The following is a 13,903-nucleotide window of genomic DNA, read 5'->3' on the forward strand; positions in this document are numbered from 1 at the left end:
TAATGCTCAGCACAGAATTGTTAAGCATTAAATGTTGAATAAATGAAGATTTAAACTCAAGATGGAGTTATCGTAAATGCTGGTCTTAATATGATTAAAATTACATGTTGAACAAGTGAGTCAGTGTACCAAGACAGAAGAAATGTAAAATATGTTCTTTGATTTCATCTGTTCATGGATTAGAAATTTGTGGAGTCTTTGGAGATGCTGAGACTATGTGTATGAGTGTTTGCCTGTGTGTGTGTGTGTGTGTGTGTGTATGTATGTATGTATGTATGTATGTATATGTGTGTACCACAGGCATAACGGGGGGGGGGTCAGATCCCCTGTCGATAAGAGTTTCTGATAGTTTGTAAGATGCTATGTGGTGCTGGGAATCAAACCTGGGTCCTCTGGAAAAACAACTAGTGCTCTTAACTGAAAAGTCATTTCTCTAGCCCTGAAAGATGGAATTTTAAAACCACAAAATTAGATATTTGGCTGCCCTTCTTCCCATCATCCTTAGTTTGGTTGCCCTGTGTATACTGCCTGCCTGGCTACTGGCCAGTCAGTGTTTTTCAAAGCCAATTCGGGGAGAGATAAATCTTTACAATGTATCAAGAGATTATTCTACAGTAGATTGCTATTAATTTGAGACCAGCCTGCACTGCAGGGTGAAACTCTTATCTCAAAAAAGAAGAAAAATTTCCCAGCTATCATTAAATGAATAGAGTGACATGTGCCTGTGATCCCAGGAGTTGGGAAGATGGGTTCAGGGTCATCCTCAGCTACCTAGAAACTTTAAGAACAACTTAGGCACTTAAAGAAATTGTCTCAGATATATATGTAAATATATGTGCTGTTCAGTTTATGTCAGCTTGACAAGAGCTAATTATCTTAAAGGAAGAAAAAATGCCTCCTTCCTTCCTTCCTTCTTCCGTCCTTCTTCCGTCCTTCTTCCTTCTTCCTTTCTTCCTTCCCAGGGTTTCACTTGTGTAGTCCTGTCTTAAAACTCACTATATAGACCAGGCTGGTCTTGAACTCATAGAGATCCACCTGCCTCTGCCTTCTGAGAGCTGGGATTTAAGGTGTGTGCCACCACTGTCCAGCTGATAGGGCATTTTCTTAATTAGTGATTGATAGGGAGGGCCCAGCCAATGGTGGGTGGTGCCTTTCCTGGGCTTGTGGTCCTGGGTTCTATAAGAAAGCAAGCTGAGGAAGCCATGGTGAGGATGACAGTAAACAGCACTCCTCCATGATCTCTGCATTAGTTCCTGTTCTGACTTTCAGTGATGGATTACATGTGGGAGTATAACCCTTTCCTCCCCCTGCTTGCTTTTGGTCATGGTGTTTCATCACAGGAATAGAAACCCTAACAATGACAATACATATGTTTATTGTTTGTTTTATTAACTGAGTATTGGGAATTTTGTGTCATTCACTTGGTTTAGGAAAATATTTTTTTGACATAGGTCTTGTGTAATCCCAGTTTACCAGGCTGGCCTTGAGCTCAGAGATCCACTTGCCTCTGCCTCCTGAGTGCTGGGACTAAAGGTGTGCACCACTGCTGCCTGGCTAAGTGTTGTTTATACCAGCTTCTGCCCTCTTCCACATGATATTGTTAGATTATCTGTTAGTAGTTGAGTTTGTATATGTTAGAAGTCTGTGTAATGCACATTGTTAATCTAGTCTCTACTGGCCTGTTACCTTTACCTGGGGTGGAAGAAAGACTTGTTTTATTTCCTGTTACCACAGCCCTACATTTAGAGACCACAGAGAAATGGTTTTCGTATATTAGTTTGCACTTTGAAGACAGTTGTGAAATATGTTGCCATATTTTGGAAGATTCACAACAATTGATTGTGAAGATTTTTGAACATTATGTGTATGTATGTTTATGTGCACCCTATGGGGGTCAGAGGGTGTTGGATCCCCTGGAACTGGAGTTACAGGTGGTTGTGAATCACTTGATGTGGGTGCTGGGAACTGAACTCAGGTACTTGGTGAGGACAGTATGTGCTCTTAACCACTGAGCTACCTCTCTATCCCCTGAATGAGATTAAAAAAGAACTAACCAAAAATAACTATTGAATATAAAATGGAAGCTATTTAGACATGAAAATTGGTGGTTGGGATGCTTGTTTTTAAGATACCATGCTATATAACTGCAGATGTGCCATGAGTGTCTTTGCCAGCCTCTCAATCTTTGTGTGATGGTGGCCCTGGTTTGTGTGCTTTGATTTTGATGCCTGAGTAGAACTTTACTGTCTGGGACTGATGGTGGCTCTGTGGTAGAGTCCTTCCCTCTGTACACAAGGCCTGGTCCCAGGTGCAGCATTATAGCAATAAGAAGAGCTGTAGAACAATGCCTGTAGGCAGGATGTGGACCAAGTAAGAAGAGAACAAGTGGTATCGGAGGAGGAAAATGGGAGAAACATGACAGAAAAATTACAAATGAATTCTGTAGCATTTGATCCTGAAACCTTGTGTCCCTTATTCAGATATTGCTCTCATTTTCACACATGAAATGAGTCCTGTTCCATCATTGGAAGTATTATCTAACCAAAAGTCTATCGTGTTAGGACTATGTAAGTTGGAAAATTTACCATAGAAAGCTACTGCTGTTGTATCTGATAAGGTATTTGTGATGGTGTCCAGTACTAAGTTTGTATTTAACTAGGACAAACAGTATTTTATGTAGGAGTGTGTGTTTATAAAGGAAATTGTTTGAGCACAGTATTTTTGCTTATGAGAATTCTTACAAGGTCTGTTTATAACATTCAAAGAAGAGTAAAAATACATGTAGCAGATTTAATCGAACTCAGCAAGGGAAAGAACATGTTTGTTTAATGAGGATGTGTTTTCTTTAATAAGTAAACGTTTTGTTACCCAGGTTGATGGTACCGCAGGAGTAGGTTCCTTGTACAGAGCCAGCTTCTCTGCCAGCTTCTGTCAGGTAGAGTTCATGATGACAGTGGCTCTCACAGCAAAGAGGAGCTGCCTCTAATCTCAGCATCCAGGAAGTTAAGGCAAGCACATTGCCAGTTTGAGGTTAGCTGAACTACATGGTAGGACTCCATCTCAAGACAAACAAGCCCCTCCCCATAAAGTAAAAATTTATGAATTGTTTATTTGCTTTGAAATGTGAAATCATGTAGTCCAAGCTGGCCCCAAACTCTTGTGTGGCCTAGGGTTCCCTTGAACTCTTGAAACTCCCTACTTTCATCTCATGCCACCACACCAACATAGGTCATGATTGCTATTCGATTGTTTCAAAAGCCTGATCTGATTTTTTAAAATTCTTATTAGGGTTGATGCTGCTGCTGATTCTGCTGATGCCAGTGATGGTAACATAAAGTGTTCAAAACCTGTGGCTGGTACTACCACAGATAATGAAGTCATGCAGCAAGATTTTATATTTGAGGATCAGAAAAATAATCAGGTAAGATAATGCTAAGAAGTATCTTTCTAATTGCTGCATGTATTCCTATGAAAGCAAAAGTTATAGTTGAGTAATTTTGTTGACATACTTGTCTCTGTTGTAAATCCCTAAGAATATACATTCTCTGTAGAATTTAGGAATCACGGGAGGTAGAGAGGAATCGTAAAGCACCTTACTTTATTTTTAATCTTTTGTGTATGTTTGTTTGTGAGTGTTAGCTTACACATGCCATGGTACATGTGTGGAGGTCAGAAGACAACCTTTGGTGTTACTCTTTGAATCCAATCTTGTTTGAGACAGGATGTGTTGTTTTGCTGCTTTATACACCAGGCTGTTTAGCCCAGGAGCTTCGGAGAATCAACCTGTCCTCTAGCCCGTTTTGCTGTAGGCACTGGGATTGCAGATGTGCACTGCTGTGCTTTCTGTGGGTTTGTGTGGCATGTATTTGCCAATTAGCCATTCCCCACCCCAAGGGCCTTTTTGTTTTAGATGGTGTCTTATTTATAACCCTGGCTGGCATGGATCTCTCTACATAGACCAGGCTGCCCCTCTCTGCCTCCCAAGTACAGGGATTAAAGGTGTGTGCTACCATGTCCAGCATCAAACACGTTTTAAAAATATTTCTTGGGAAGGAGGTTTATGACGGCAGCTGAGGTAGTTGTTGGTATTGTGGTTAAGCTTTATTAGTTTCAAAGCTTTCTGTATTTCCTAGTTCTTTTGAAGAACATAATATAGTTAAAAATCTTTTCCTCTTTTCCCTTTACAGTTCTTAGTTGACATAGACTTCTATAACAAAAGATAGATTTAAATAAAACCTTTTTTATTGTTAACTTCTTATGGGTATGGGTGTTTTGAATATACCACATGGTGTGCTTAGTGGAGGCTTAGAGGCCAAAAAAGGAGGCTTTGGAACCCCTGGGAAGGGAGTTAAAATTGTGAGCTGCCATGTGGGGGCCTGGAATTGATCTGAGAAAGCAGCAACTAAATGTCTCTCTAGCCTCTCCTTTCTTTTTTGTTTTTTAAAAGACAGGGGTCTTACCATAAAACCCTGGCTGGCCTGGAACTTGCTATGTAGACAAGGCTGGCCTTGAACTAACAGGGATTAGTTTACCTTTCCTGAATTCTGGGATAAAAGGAGTAGGCCACCAATAAATTATACCTTAATAAATTATACCTCAAGTACAGGTGGGAATTGGAGGAAACAGTAAATCACTAAATGGCAGTTAATTAGCACTAGTATCTAGAACCTAAGGATAGGTGTGTAGGAGATGACCAGGAGAAGCAATTGAGCCATAAGAAAGGATTTAGTTCTGTTAGGGGAGATAGAAGTCCTGGTGCTACAGCCACCTTTCTCTCTTCCTGGCAAAGGAAATGTGGTACAAATGAAGATGCTTTCCTTATGTGCCAGATTAACTGATACAAAGGGTAGTGCTTGCTTGTGTGTGTTTGTTTGTTTTTAGTTTTTCTAGACAGGGTTTCTCTGTGGAGCCCTGGCTATCCTGGAACTTGCTTTGTAGACCGCTGGCCTTGAACTCACATTCAGATCTGCCTGCTTCAGCCTCTGGAGTGCTGGGATAAAGACATATGCCATTATGGCCAGCACAGTCTAGTTTTTAAATTCTGTCTTAAAAACTAAGTTATATGGAATATTGAATTTTTTTTTTTTTTTTTTATGTGCCTAGTGGTGGGAGAGCTAGCTGGTTTGAGAGATACATAGAGATACATAGGTATGAGACAAGATTGGTGGAAGGAGCAGGATCTTTATTTTGTGTGGGCACTCCTGTGGATGTGCAGTGGAGTCTCCCTGACTTTTCCCCCTCCTGTGGTCTAGCTACAGGAGACATGCTTGGTTGGGGGTAAGGGTGAGGGTCAGAAACTGCAGGGAAAGGGGGGAAAGTTTATCTTATCTTCTGTCATCTTGCTGTTTGCTGTGGAATCTGGGCTTCTGTGGCTTTGGGCTTCTGAGGCTTGCAGCTATTTCTCTTTTGTCTTGGATTTGGATTTGCTTTCCCATCCTGCTGAGACCTGCCTGTGATTCTATTCTTCTCAGCAGGGGCCTGTCAACTCTAGGACCTAGCTTGTCCTGGTTCCTCAGGCTTTGACCTAATACCTAGAAACTTTGACAATGTATATCTACTTTCTTGATAACATTTCATTTTTTGGATCATTGGTTCTCACTGAGGTTTTTTTAATTTAAAAAGTTTTATATGGTATGTATTATAAGTAAAAACCGATTAGTTTAAAAATAATTTAAGAATAAATTTATTCATAATTTTTTCATTTAATTTTTGTTTTATGTGTTTGGGTGTTTTGCCTGTCTGCCTGCACATATATATGATGTGTCTGTAGTGCTCTTAGAGGCACTACAAATGTCAAATACCCTGGAACTGGAGTTATAATTGTGAGCTATCACGTGGGTGCTGGTAATTAAACCTGAACTCTTTCTTTGCAAGAATAGCAGTAGCTAACCACTGCTAACCACTGAGGTGCCTCTCCAGCCTTTCCCCCATTCATGATAATATTAATAGGGTTGTTTTCCCCTCCCTCCTTCCCTCACTCCCTCTTCAAAGCAAGATCTCAGTATGTTACCCAGTGTACCTTGAATGTATGTCCAGCTTTAGCCTGTTATAGTCCACTGAATAGTGGACTACAGGTTCCATCATGTTTAGCTCCATCCATCCATCCATCCATCCATCCATCCATCCATCCATCCATCCATCCATCCATCCATCCATGTTTGTATGGGTGCTTTTTTCATGCTCACAAAGAACTCTGTTAACTAAGCTGTTTCCCCAGACTCCACTTTTTTTTTAAACAACTATTTCATTAAATGTTTATAATTTGGAAGGTTGCATATTTTATGTTTATAAATAAAATTAATGCCTGCCTAGAGGATAGTTGGATTCTCATATTTGCTTTTGTATTCAATATGCTGCTGTAGATTGGATTAGAGTAGGAAACAGTTCAGCCTCTTGGAAATTCAGTTTTTTAGGCTCTGAGAGTCTAAGAGGGTTGGCAAGATGGCTAGTGGACAAAAGTGCTTGCCACACAAGCCTATCAAGTTGAGTTCAGTTCACAGAACCCACAGTGGAGGGAGAGGGCCAGTTCCTGAAAATTGTATTCTGATTGTTACACATGTGCTATGACGTGTGACCACATGCAGACACATACTAATACAAATAAAAAAAATGAATTGAAGTTTTTGTTGATTTTAAAAGATTATCAAGAAGATGAAAATGTTAATACATGTTGTAGTAGTATTGAATGGAGTTCAATATTATACTTCGGAGACTTGTTCCTTCATGTAGTTTGGGCTGGTGTGTAGCCCAGGAGGAGCTCAGATTTTTAGTCTTTCTGCTTCTGCCTCTTGGGAATTATATAATGTTGGGATTATAGGCATGTGTCTACACACCTGATTCTCTTGGATCATTTTTGATTTGTAAACTCATTGAAAAGTAGATTGTTCTGTGCTTCTGAGGCTCAAGTGACTCTCCTGTATGGAAAGAAATTGTTACTTCAAATGTACTCATGCCAGAGCCCTTCCTCTGCTAGGCAAGTGCTCTCCCACTAAACTAGCACTATAACTTTTGAAGGAAAGAACTCTTTTTTTTGGGGGGGGGGGCAGGGTTTCTGTATAGCTTTGGAGTCTGTCCTGGAACTCATGCTATAGACCAGGCTGGAACTCACTCTGTAGACCAGGCTGGCCTCGAAGACACCAGCCTCTTTCTCCCGAGTGCTGTGATTAAAAGTGTGTGCCACCACCGCCTGGCAGAGGAGAGGATTCTAAGGAAAGAAGATACTAGTGATTATTGCTTACAAGGAGACAGAAACTTCCAGTTTCTACAGACTGTTACAGTAGTGGAGGAGGAATGGTTGCTAATTTGTAATCTAATGCCTTATCTTGATTGCAACGTTCTCTAATGTGAATGTTGGGAGCTGGTAAACAGTGGTGGTATTCTTTTGTCAGTCTGTAGGTATACTGTTAGAGCCTTGTAGTGACCACGGTGATAGTGAAGATGGCTGTCTTGAGAGGTAAGCCTTCTTTTATTGTTGCTGATAAACGGTTTTGAGAATTGGAACCTTTCCACAGATTTTTTGGTTGAAAACTTTGGGTGAATATATCCATTATAGCACAGAGTTTGGGTAATCTTTAAAAGAAAATCAGGCTTCTTATTTTAATGTAGGTTAGAGTTTATTAATAGCTACAAATATGTAGAGTTTCACACTTCAGAAAAACATTAATTATGAACATATATTCAGAGAGAACTCAGCCTTCTTAGAGATATAAAACTATTAGAATTTATTGATAATGTAAATAGACATGTCAGTGAGTTAATTGATTGTTTGGAAACTGACCAGCCAACCAAAAATTTATAAAATACTTGTTTCAGTAGATAAGCGTGGGATATTTTTCATCCCTGCTACTCATCCTTACTGTGTCCAAGGATAATCTTGCCCATTTGGTGCTTGTTCACTCCCATTCCTGTAAGATATCTTAGATAATGAGATCATCAATGTAGAGTCTCCACAGATACAGTCCCTTTGAGGAAAAGCTTTTGCAGAGTGTTTCAATCAGTGGATAGAAGGCTTTTCCGGTCACTTGGGTCTTGTTGCCCTTTGCACCATCTTTCAGGAGCTGGCAAAAAGCATATCCTGACTTTCTTAGCAAAGGTGGTATGAGGTTCTGATAGAGCATTACTGATCTGTTGATAGTCTCTTGGTCAAGTAAAATTTTGTTAATGCTGTTGTATCTTAATTGTGACTAGGAACCTGTTGTTTGAGGGTAAGTAAATTCTTTGGAGCCATGTCTCTGGAGTGTCCTCATACTCTGAAGGTCCACAGATTTCCTGCTTACAGAGCTCCTTGTGCTTCCTTTCAGGAGGCAGGACTGATCCTCTTCCAGCCCAGGGAGTTTTGGAGCTATGGGCTGAAGATATAAGATTAACAGGCATCCCCAGAATGATGACATCGGGATATGGTAGAACAATAAGTATCCATTTAGTGAGGACCCAGTCTTTTTGGAAAGCTCTTTGCTCTTCAACTCATGTCTAGGTTAGCAAACTTGTTGTAGATCCAGAGTAGTTTGGTTAGGTGGATTGCATTTTGCATGGTTAATACTCATGTTTTTCAGATTTATATAATTAGGTCTTTCAGAGTGAGTCTTTGAGAGTGATCCTGACTTATCTGCCATTTGCTCCTCCCCTAAATAAAAGAAAGCCTTGCAGTAGTGGAGGTGCACACCTTTAGTCCCAGCACTTAAGAGGCAGAGGCAGGCAGATCTCTGAGTTTGAGGCCAGCCTGGTCTACAGATTGAGTTACATGACAAGGGCTACACAGAGAAACCCTGTCTTCATCCCCACCCCCACCCCCAAAAGAAGCTTGTCAAGAGAATTCAGTTTATTTCTTCTAAGGAGACAGATTGTTGTGTTTAAGTCAAAACTTATCTTCCAAGTGCTCACTGCTGTTATGACCACTTAAAAGTAGCACTTAGGTATATGCATTATAAATTGACACAGATTTCTTTGAGGTGCATTTTCCATTGTGAGCATATTGATACTTACTCTATTAATAACAGATGCTTTGTTGACTGGCCAAAGAGGTGACCATCATTTGTGACATCTTACAATATAGTTCCTACATAGGGGTTCATTGTTCTGGGGAATAGAAGGTGAATGAAGTTCTCCTTTTTTTTTTTTTAATTTTTATTTTTTAATGTTAGGTTTTGTGGTGAGAGTTTAAGAAGCAGTAACTTTCTTGCATTACAGTAACCTCCTGTGATAGTGTACAGCCTTAAAGAACAAATCCAAACCTTGGAAAAATCTTTGCAAGGAGAGCATAAACCTGTTGCTTAAAACTAATATTTATTTTATTGTTTCTTTTTCCAATATGCATCAGTTCTCACTGGCTTCTATACTGCAGTTTTTAATTTTCCTTTCTTAAAGAGTTTTCTTTTGGGGGTGGTTTTATGTGGGGAGGGAGTGGTGGAGAATATTATTTAATTTTTCTAACCCTGAAGTGAGTCTGTGGATCTTTTCAGTATTGTGTGATTTTTCAGATATAGGGCTCCAAAGAATGGGCATATGCCCTGTTGTCTCTTTGCTCACAAATCTTAAATGCTAATTTTATTGGGGAAGAGAAGAATCTAGGTAAGAAGTAATAAAACTTAACCTTTTTAGTCATCACATGCTAATAATTATTCTTGTGTTTTTAGGAAGGAATATTTGTTATGTGACAGTGATAAATTGCCACACTTGATTCTGGTAAGAGCTGTCTTTATATTATAGCTCTTAAAAATGTTTTAGATTAATGTATCAATTATTATATCTGTCCTCTGACTCTTGCATTGGATAAGTTGAAAGGACTTATGTATGTTATAATTAAGCAGTAATTAATGTGGGTACAGGGTTGTGGGTTATGAAAGTACTTTCTAAATTTGAGATCCATATTTGGTTTCCTAGTAAGACATTATAAAATGTAAATTTACATTTGAATGGGGCAGAGATGGCTGCTCTGGCTGCTCTGCTCTTTTAGACATCTTGAGTTCAATTCCCAGCAACCTCATGGTGACTCACAACCATCTATAATGGTATCTGATGCCCTCTTCTGGTATGTGAGCATATAAGCCGACAAAGCACTTGTATACATAAAATATATAAACAAATAAATAAACCTTTCAAAAAAGCCACTGGCTCCTCTTCCAGAGGACCTAGGTTTGATTCCTAGTGCCCACATGGTGGCTCACAATCATCTGTAACTCCAGTCTCGGGGGTGGGGGTGGGGGATCTTACGCTGTCTTGTGGCCTCCTTGGGCACCAGGCACACACATGGTGTGTATAACATAGGTGCAAAGCAAACAACATCCCACACATACACATACGCAAATAAGTAGAAATGGGACAGTTGGCTTTGTTGGCACAATAAAGTAATGAAAAACACATGGAGATATTTGTGTGTTGATTGTCTCTGAGCCAGTTATGAAAGTGTCATGGTTATGAAATGCATTCTTTATTTTAAAATGCAGGATTCTAGTAGCAAGATACGTGATTTGAATGCTAACACTGAATCAGAAGTAACTGACAGTCAGAGTGTTGGTGTTCAAGGAGAAGCAGCATGTATACAAGTTGCACATTTAGACCTGAAGAATGTCTCTGATGGTGATAAATGGGAAGGTAATCTTACCCAAACATGTTGATTTCCCAGTACCTTTATTTGTAACTGAAGTAACCCAAAGCAGTGATGAGACTCCTGCTCTCTTGTGGACAGTGTTTGTCATCCTGCTCTGTTTTCTCTTGAAAATGAATGAAGCTTGTTTTTGTTTGTTCTGTTTTGTTTCTCAAGTGTAATAGCAGGGCAGCTTTTTCATGAGTAGAATGTTACTAAATGATTAGCTTTGAGAATAGATGCTGGACACTGGGCATGACGGTCCATGTCTGTAATCCCAGCATCTGGGAAAGGAGGATGATTGCCATGTCTGTAATCCCAGCATCTGGGAAAGGAGGATGATTGCCATGAGTTTTTAAGACTTGCCTGTGCTATATGGTGAGACCATCTCAGCTCCCCTCCCTCCCCAAGGCACCATCCTCAAAGAGAAATCAAAATTGATTAAAATAAAAATTACCCTAGAATAGACTTGGTTAATTATTAAATCAGATACCAGGTCTTGGTCTTTGAAAGTTCAGTGTTTATTACAGTTTGATGATTTTACCAGTTTAAACAGGGTATTTACCTTTTCTTACAACCATCAGTAATAGGTTTTTATTTTTTAATTCTTCAAGGGTACTTCTAAGCAAAGATTGTACTGTAGATTACAAAAGTATTTGGGGGGCCAGGGAAGATCTTGTAATTTGCCCAAAGGAATGAAGTTTAAATTTAACAAACAACATGGGCATATCATTTTTTTTTTTTAAATTTGGCAAATGTACTCTGAACTTTTGCTTAAGGTTTTACATTAAGAAAACCCATAAATTGTAAACAAATATTGGTCTTAAGTGAATTATTTACACACTTAAGTTTTCTTGTGGGCAAAATACCAGAATCTGCAGTTTACTTTGAAGTCTATAAAAAGAAGATGGCTAAGGAAATGGATGATGAGTACACAGTAAGTTCAGTAAGTGTTAAGGCAGGACCACTATCAGTGTGTGTAGGTGTTCCTTTACCTTTGCTGTGTTTTTACCAACTTTTAAGTAAAATGGAGAAGGGGGAAAACGAGCAACCAGTTTGGACCCATGAATCTTTGTGAGTCATAAAGTAAAGAGAAATCGAGACAGCTCAGGAATCCTAAGACCAGTTTTTGTTCATGTGGCTAGAGACCCATAGGATTGTCTCTTGGCAAGTTATTTGATGACATACAGTGGCAATAACCAAAGGAATTGCAGTGCCAATGCCCTGAATTTCTTTTGCCCAACCTCACCATAGTTTCAACGTAGGTTTTTGTTGTTCTTAGTTTTAAATCTCAAGTTCAGTCATTTTAAAAAAGTTCCTACCAAATCCTTGTCAGTGCCAATTATTAGTGTGATCCTCCCCCACCCACTAGTTCTAGGTCGCTGATTGTGAGCCTTAACTTAAACTATATCAGGAAGTTGGTTTCTGTTGGACTTAATTCAGAACTTTTAGAATTAATAAAGAAGCTCCCTTGAGTTAGGAGATGTTAGCACACTGGTGGCAGTGAAGATGACATGTTCCTTACTGGAAAGGAACAGTCGCTAAAGGAGCACCCCCGAAACCAGGGTAAGAAATGGGTCTCTGAAAATGGGGATAGGATATTGATGAAGCCCTTTGTCTCTTCTGGTAGGAGATGCAAATAAACAACCACTTACAGACTCTGACCCTGTGTTAAACATGGAAGAATGAGCGTTTTCACCATTGTTTGGAGAGACGGGTGTCTCTAGCTCCAGCCTCCTGGAGGTTCTCAAAGAGAACCTGATGCTGGTTTTCCCCTCTGACAGAATCCCCTGTATCTTGGCCTGGGCCACTTCATTATCCACCTGACTCATTAGTCATGACAAGTCCATGTAGGTCTCTGTCTCTTTTCCAGAAGTGGTGGGTGACCTTCAGAAACTCAGTGCTAGTGATAGATGGATGAACTTCCTAACCTTTGGAGAGAAGGCTTGTCAGTAGTCAGGTGGTTCTAACTTTGCCACAACTGGGAATATTGATTTTCTGCAATTAGATGTTGGAATATTTAAAAAAAATCTTTAGATAACAAATTTCCTTAGACTTTGTGTACTTTGAAATTTATAGACATATTTTGTGACAATAGGGGATGATTCCACAAATGTGGCCCACCTCACTGTTCCCCTGATAAGTGGGGTTTTATTTTTTTCCCAAAGGGTAGTTAGCAAAACAGTCAGCAAGCAGGTTACATGTCTACTGCAACCAGTATGAATTTGTGGTAGCTGTTCAGAAAATATTAATGGAGGTGGACGTCATTTTTCCCTTAGTTCTTCTGCTGCTGACTGTGGGATCAAATACAGTAGTAGTCTTTTATGAAGCATGGACAAAGGGAGATTTTTGTTTCTTTTTTGTTTTGAGTCCTGGGGATTAAACTTAGACCCTTGAAGATGACAAAAGCTCTCCATCATGTAACAATACCCTCAGCTTTTTAAGGGAGTTGTTTTCTTTCTGTCAGTCTTACTAAAAGGTTTCAAAGTGTACTTGGCTAAGATGGTTTGGTTCTTCATCCTGTGTCTGAGATTTAATGACAGTCACTTTTGGGTTCGCCTTGCTGAAATAGAAATGTATGTTTGCTAAAGTTTGTTTAGTCATTTCTTTGAACAATGTTTTTGAGCAGAATGCCTAACTGGTCTTAGGGAAATGCTTTTTGGTAACCTTGGCTTTGTGTTATGCGTATGGTTTGTTCTGCCTGTGCTGTGTGTTCACTTTAGTATTTTTTGCCATTTTTTCCATTTTATTAGCATCATGCCTTATCACTTTCCCCCTCATTGATTTCAAAACAATGCATCTGCAGAGAGATGGGGAGGGTAAGTATGGTTCACCATAGTTTAGTTTTTTTTCCCCGTTTTTGTGGTTCATTTTGTCTTGTCTTTTCATTAGCCCTTCTCCTGCTGTCCCCAAATCTTGGGAAAACTTTTGTGTTAAAAACTCAAAAAAAAATTTTTGTTAATTTTTTTCTTAAAATGTGTCAATTTCTCATAAAATATTCATTATTAATGTATTTGCTGGGACACAGGTACAAGGATTGCTTTGAAGTTACTGTATTGCTGAGTTTATTGTGGGATATTACATACTTGTTATCCAACTTTTAGTCACCAAATTGATCTAGGCTTCAAAAGCAAGCTAAATTATTTTCTAAAAGCAGCTAAAAGATAATGCTTTAAAAGGCTCTACATAATATTAAACTAAATTGCTGAAGTGATTATCTTGATTATCGTCTAAAGAAAACAACATTTTAAATTTTGATATTGGTAATCTATTGTTCTGTTAGTTTTTGCTTTTACAATAACTATATCATCAAGATTTAAA

At 39.1% G+C, this 13,903-nt stretch overlaps 1 protein-coding gene across 5 annotated transcripts in view; it reads left to right on the top strand.

Annotated features, from left to right (window-relative positions):
• The window catches only part of Fam13b (family with sequence similarity 13 member B), a 55,987-nt gene that overhangs the window by 22,819 nt on the left and 19,265 nt on the right, over positions 1-13,903 (top strand). For 4 of the 5 annotated variants that reach the window (XM_027400709.2, XM_027400711.2, XM_027400712.2 and 1 more), the window contains 5 exons: positions 3,289-3,421; positions 7,389-7,453; positions 9,633-9,681; positions 10,443-10,590; positions 13,336-13,401. In XM_027400709.2, the coding sequence (XP_027256510.1) occupies positions 3,289-3,421; positions 7,389-7,453; positions 9,633-9,681; positions 10,443-10,590; positions 13,336-13,401 (461 nt within the window). The remainder of the gene's footprint in view (positions 1-3,288; positions 3,422-7,388; positions 7,454-9,632; positions 9,682-10,442; positions 10,591-13,335; positions 13,402-13,903) is intronic. The other variant, XM_027400710.2, reaches the window with a different exon arrangement.

Source organism: Cricetulus griseus, chromosome 2 (genome assembly GCF_003668045.3).
Source record: "Cricetulus griseus strain 17A/GY chromosome 2, alternate assembly CriGri-PICRH-1.0, whole genome shotgun sequence".
NCBI lineage: Eukaryota > Metazoa > Chordata > Mammalia > Rodentia > Cricetidae > Cricetulus > Cricetulus griseus.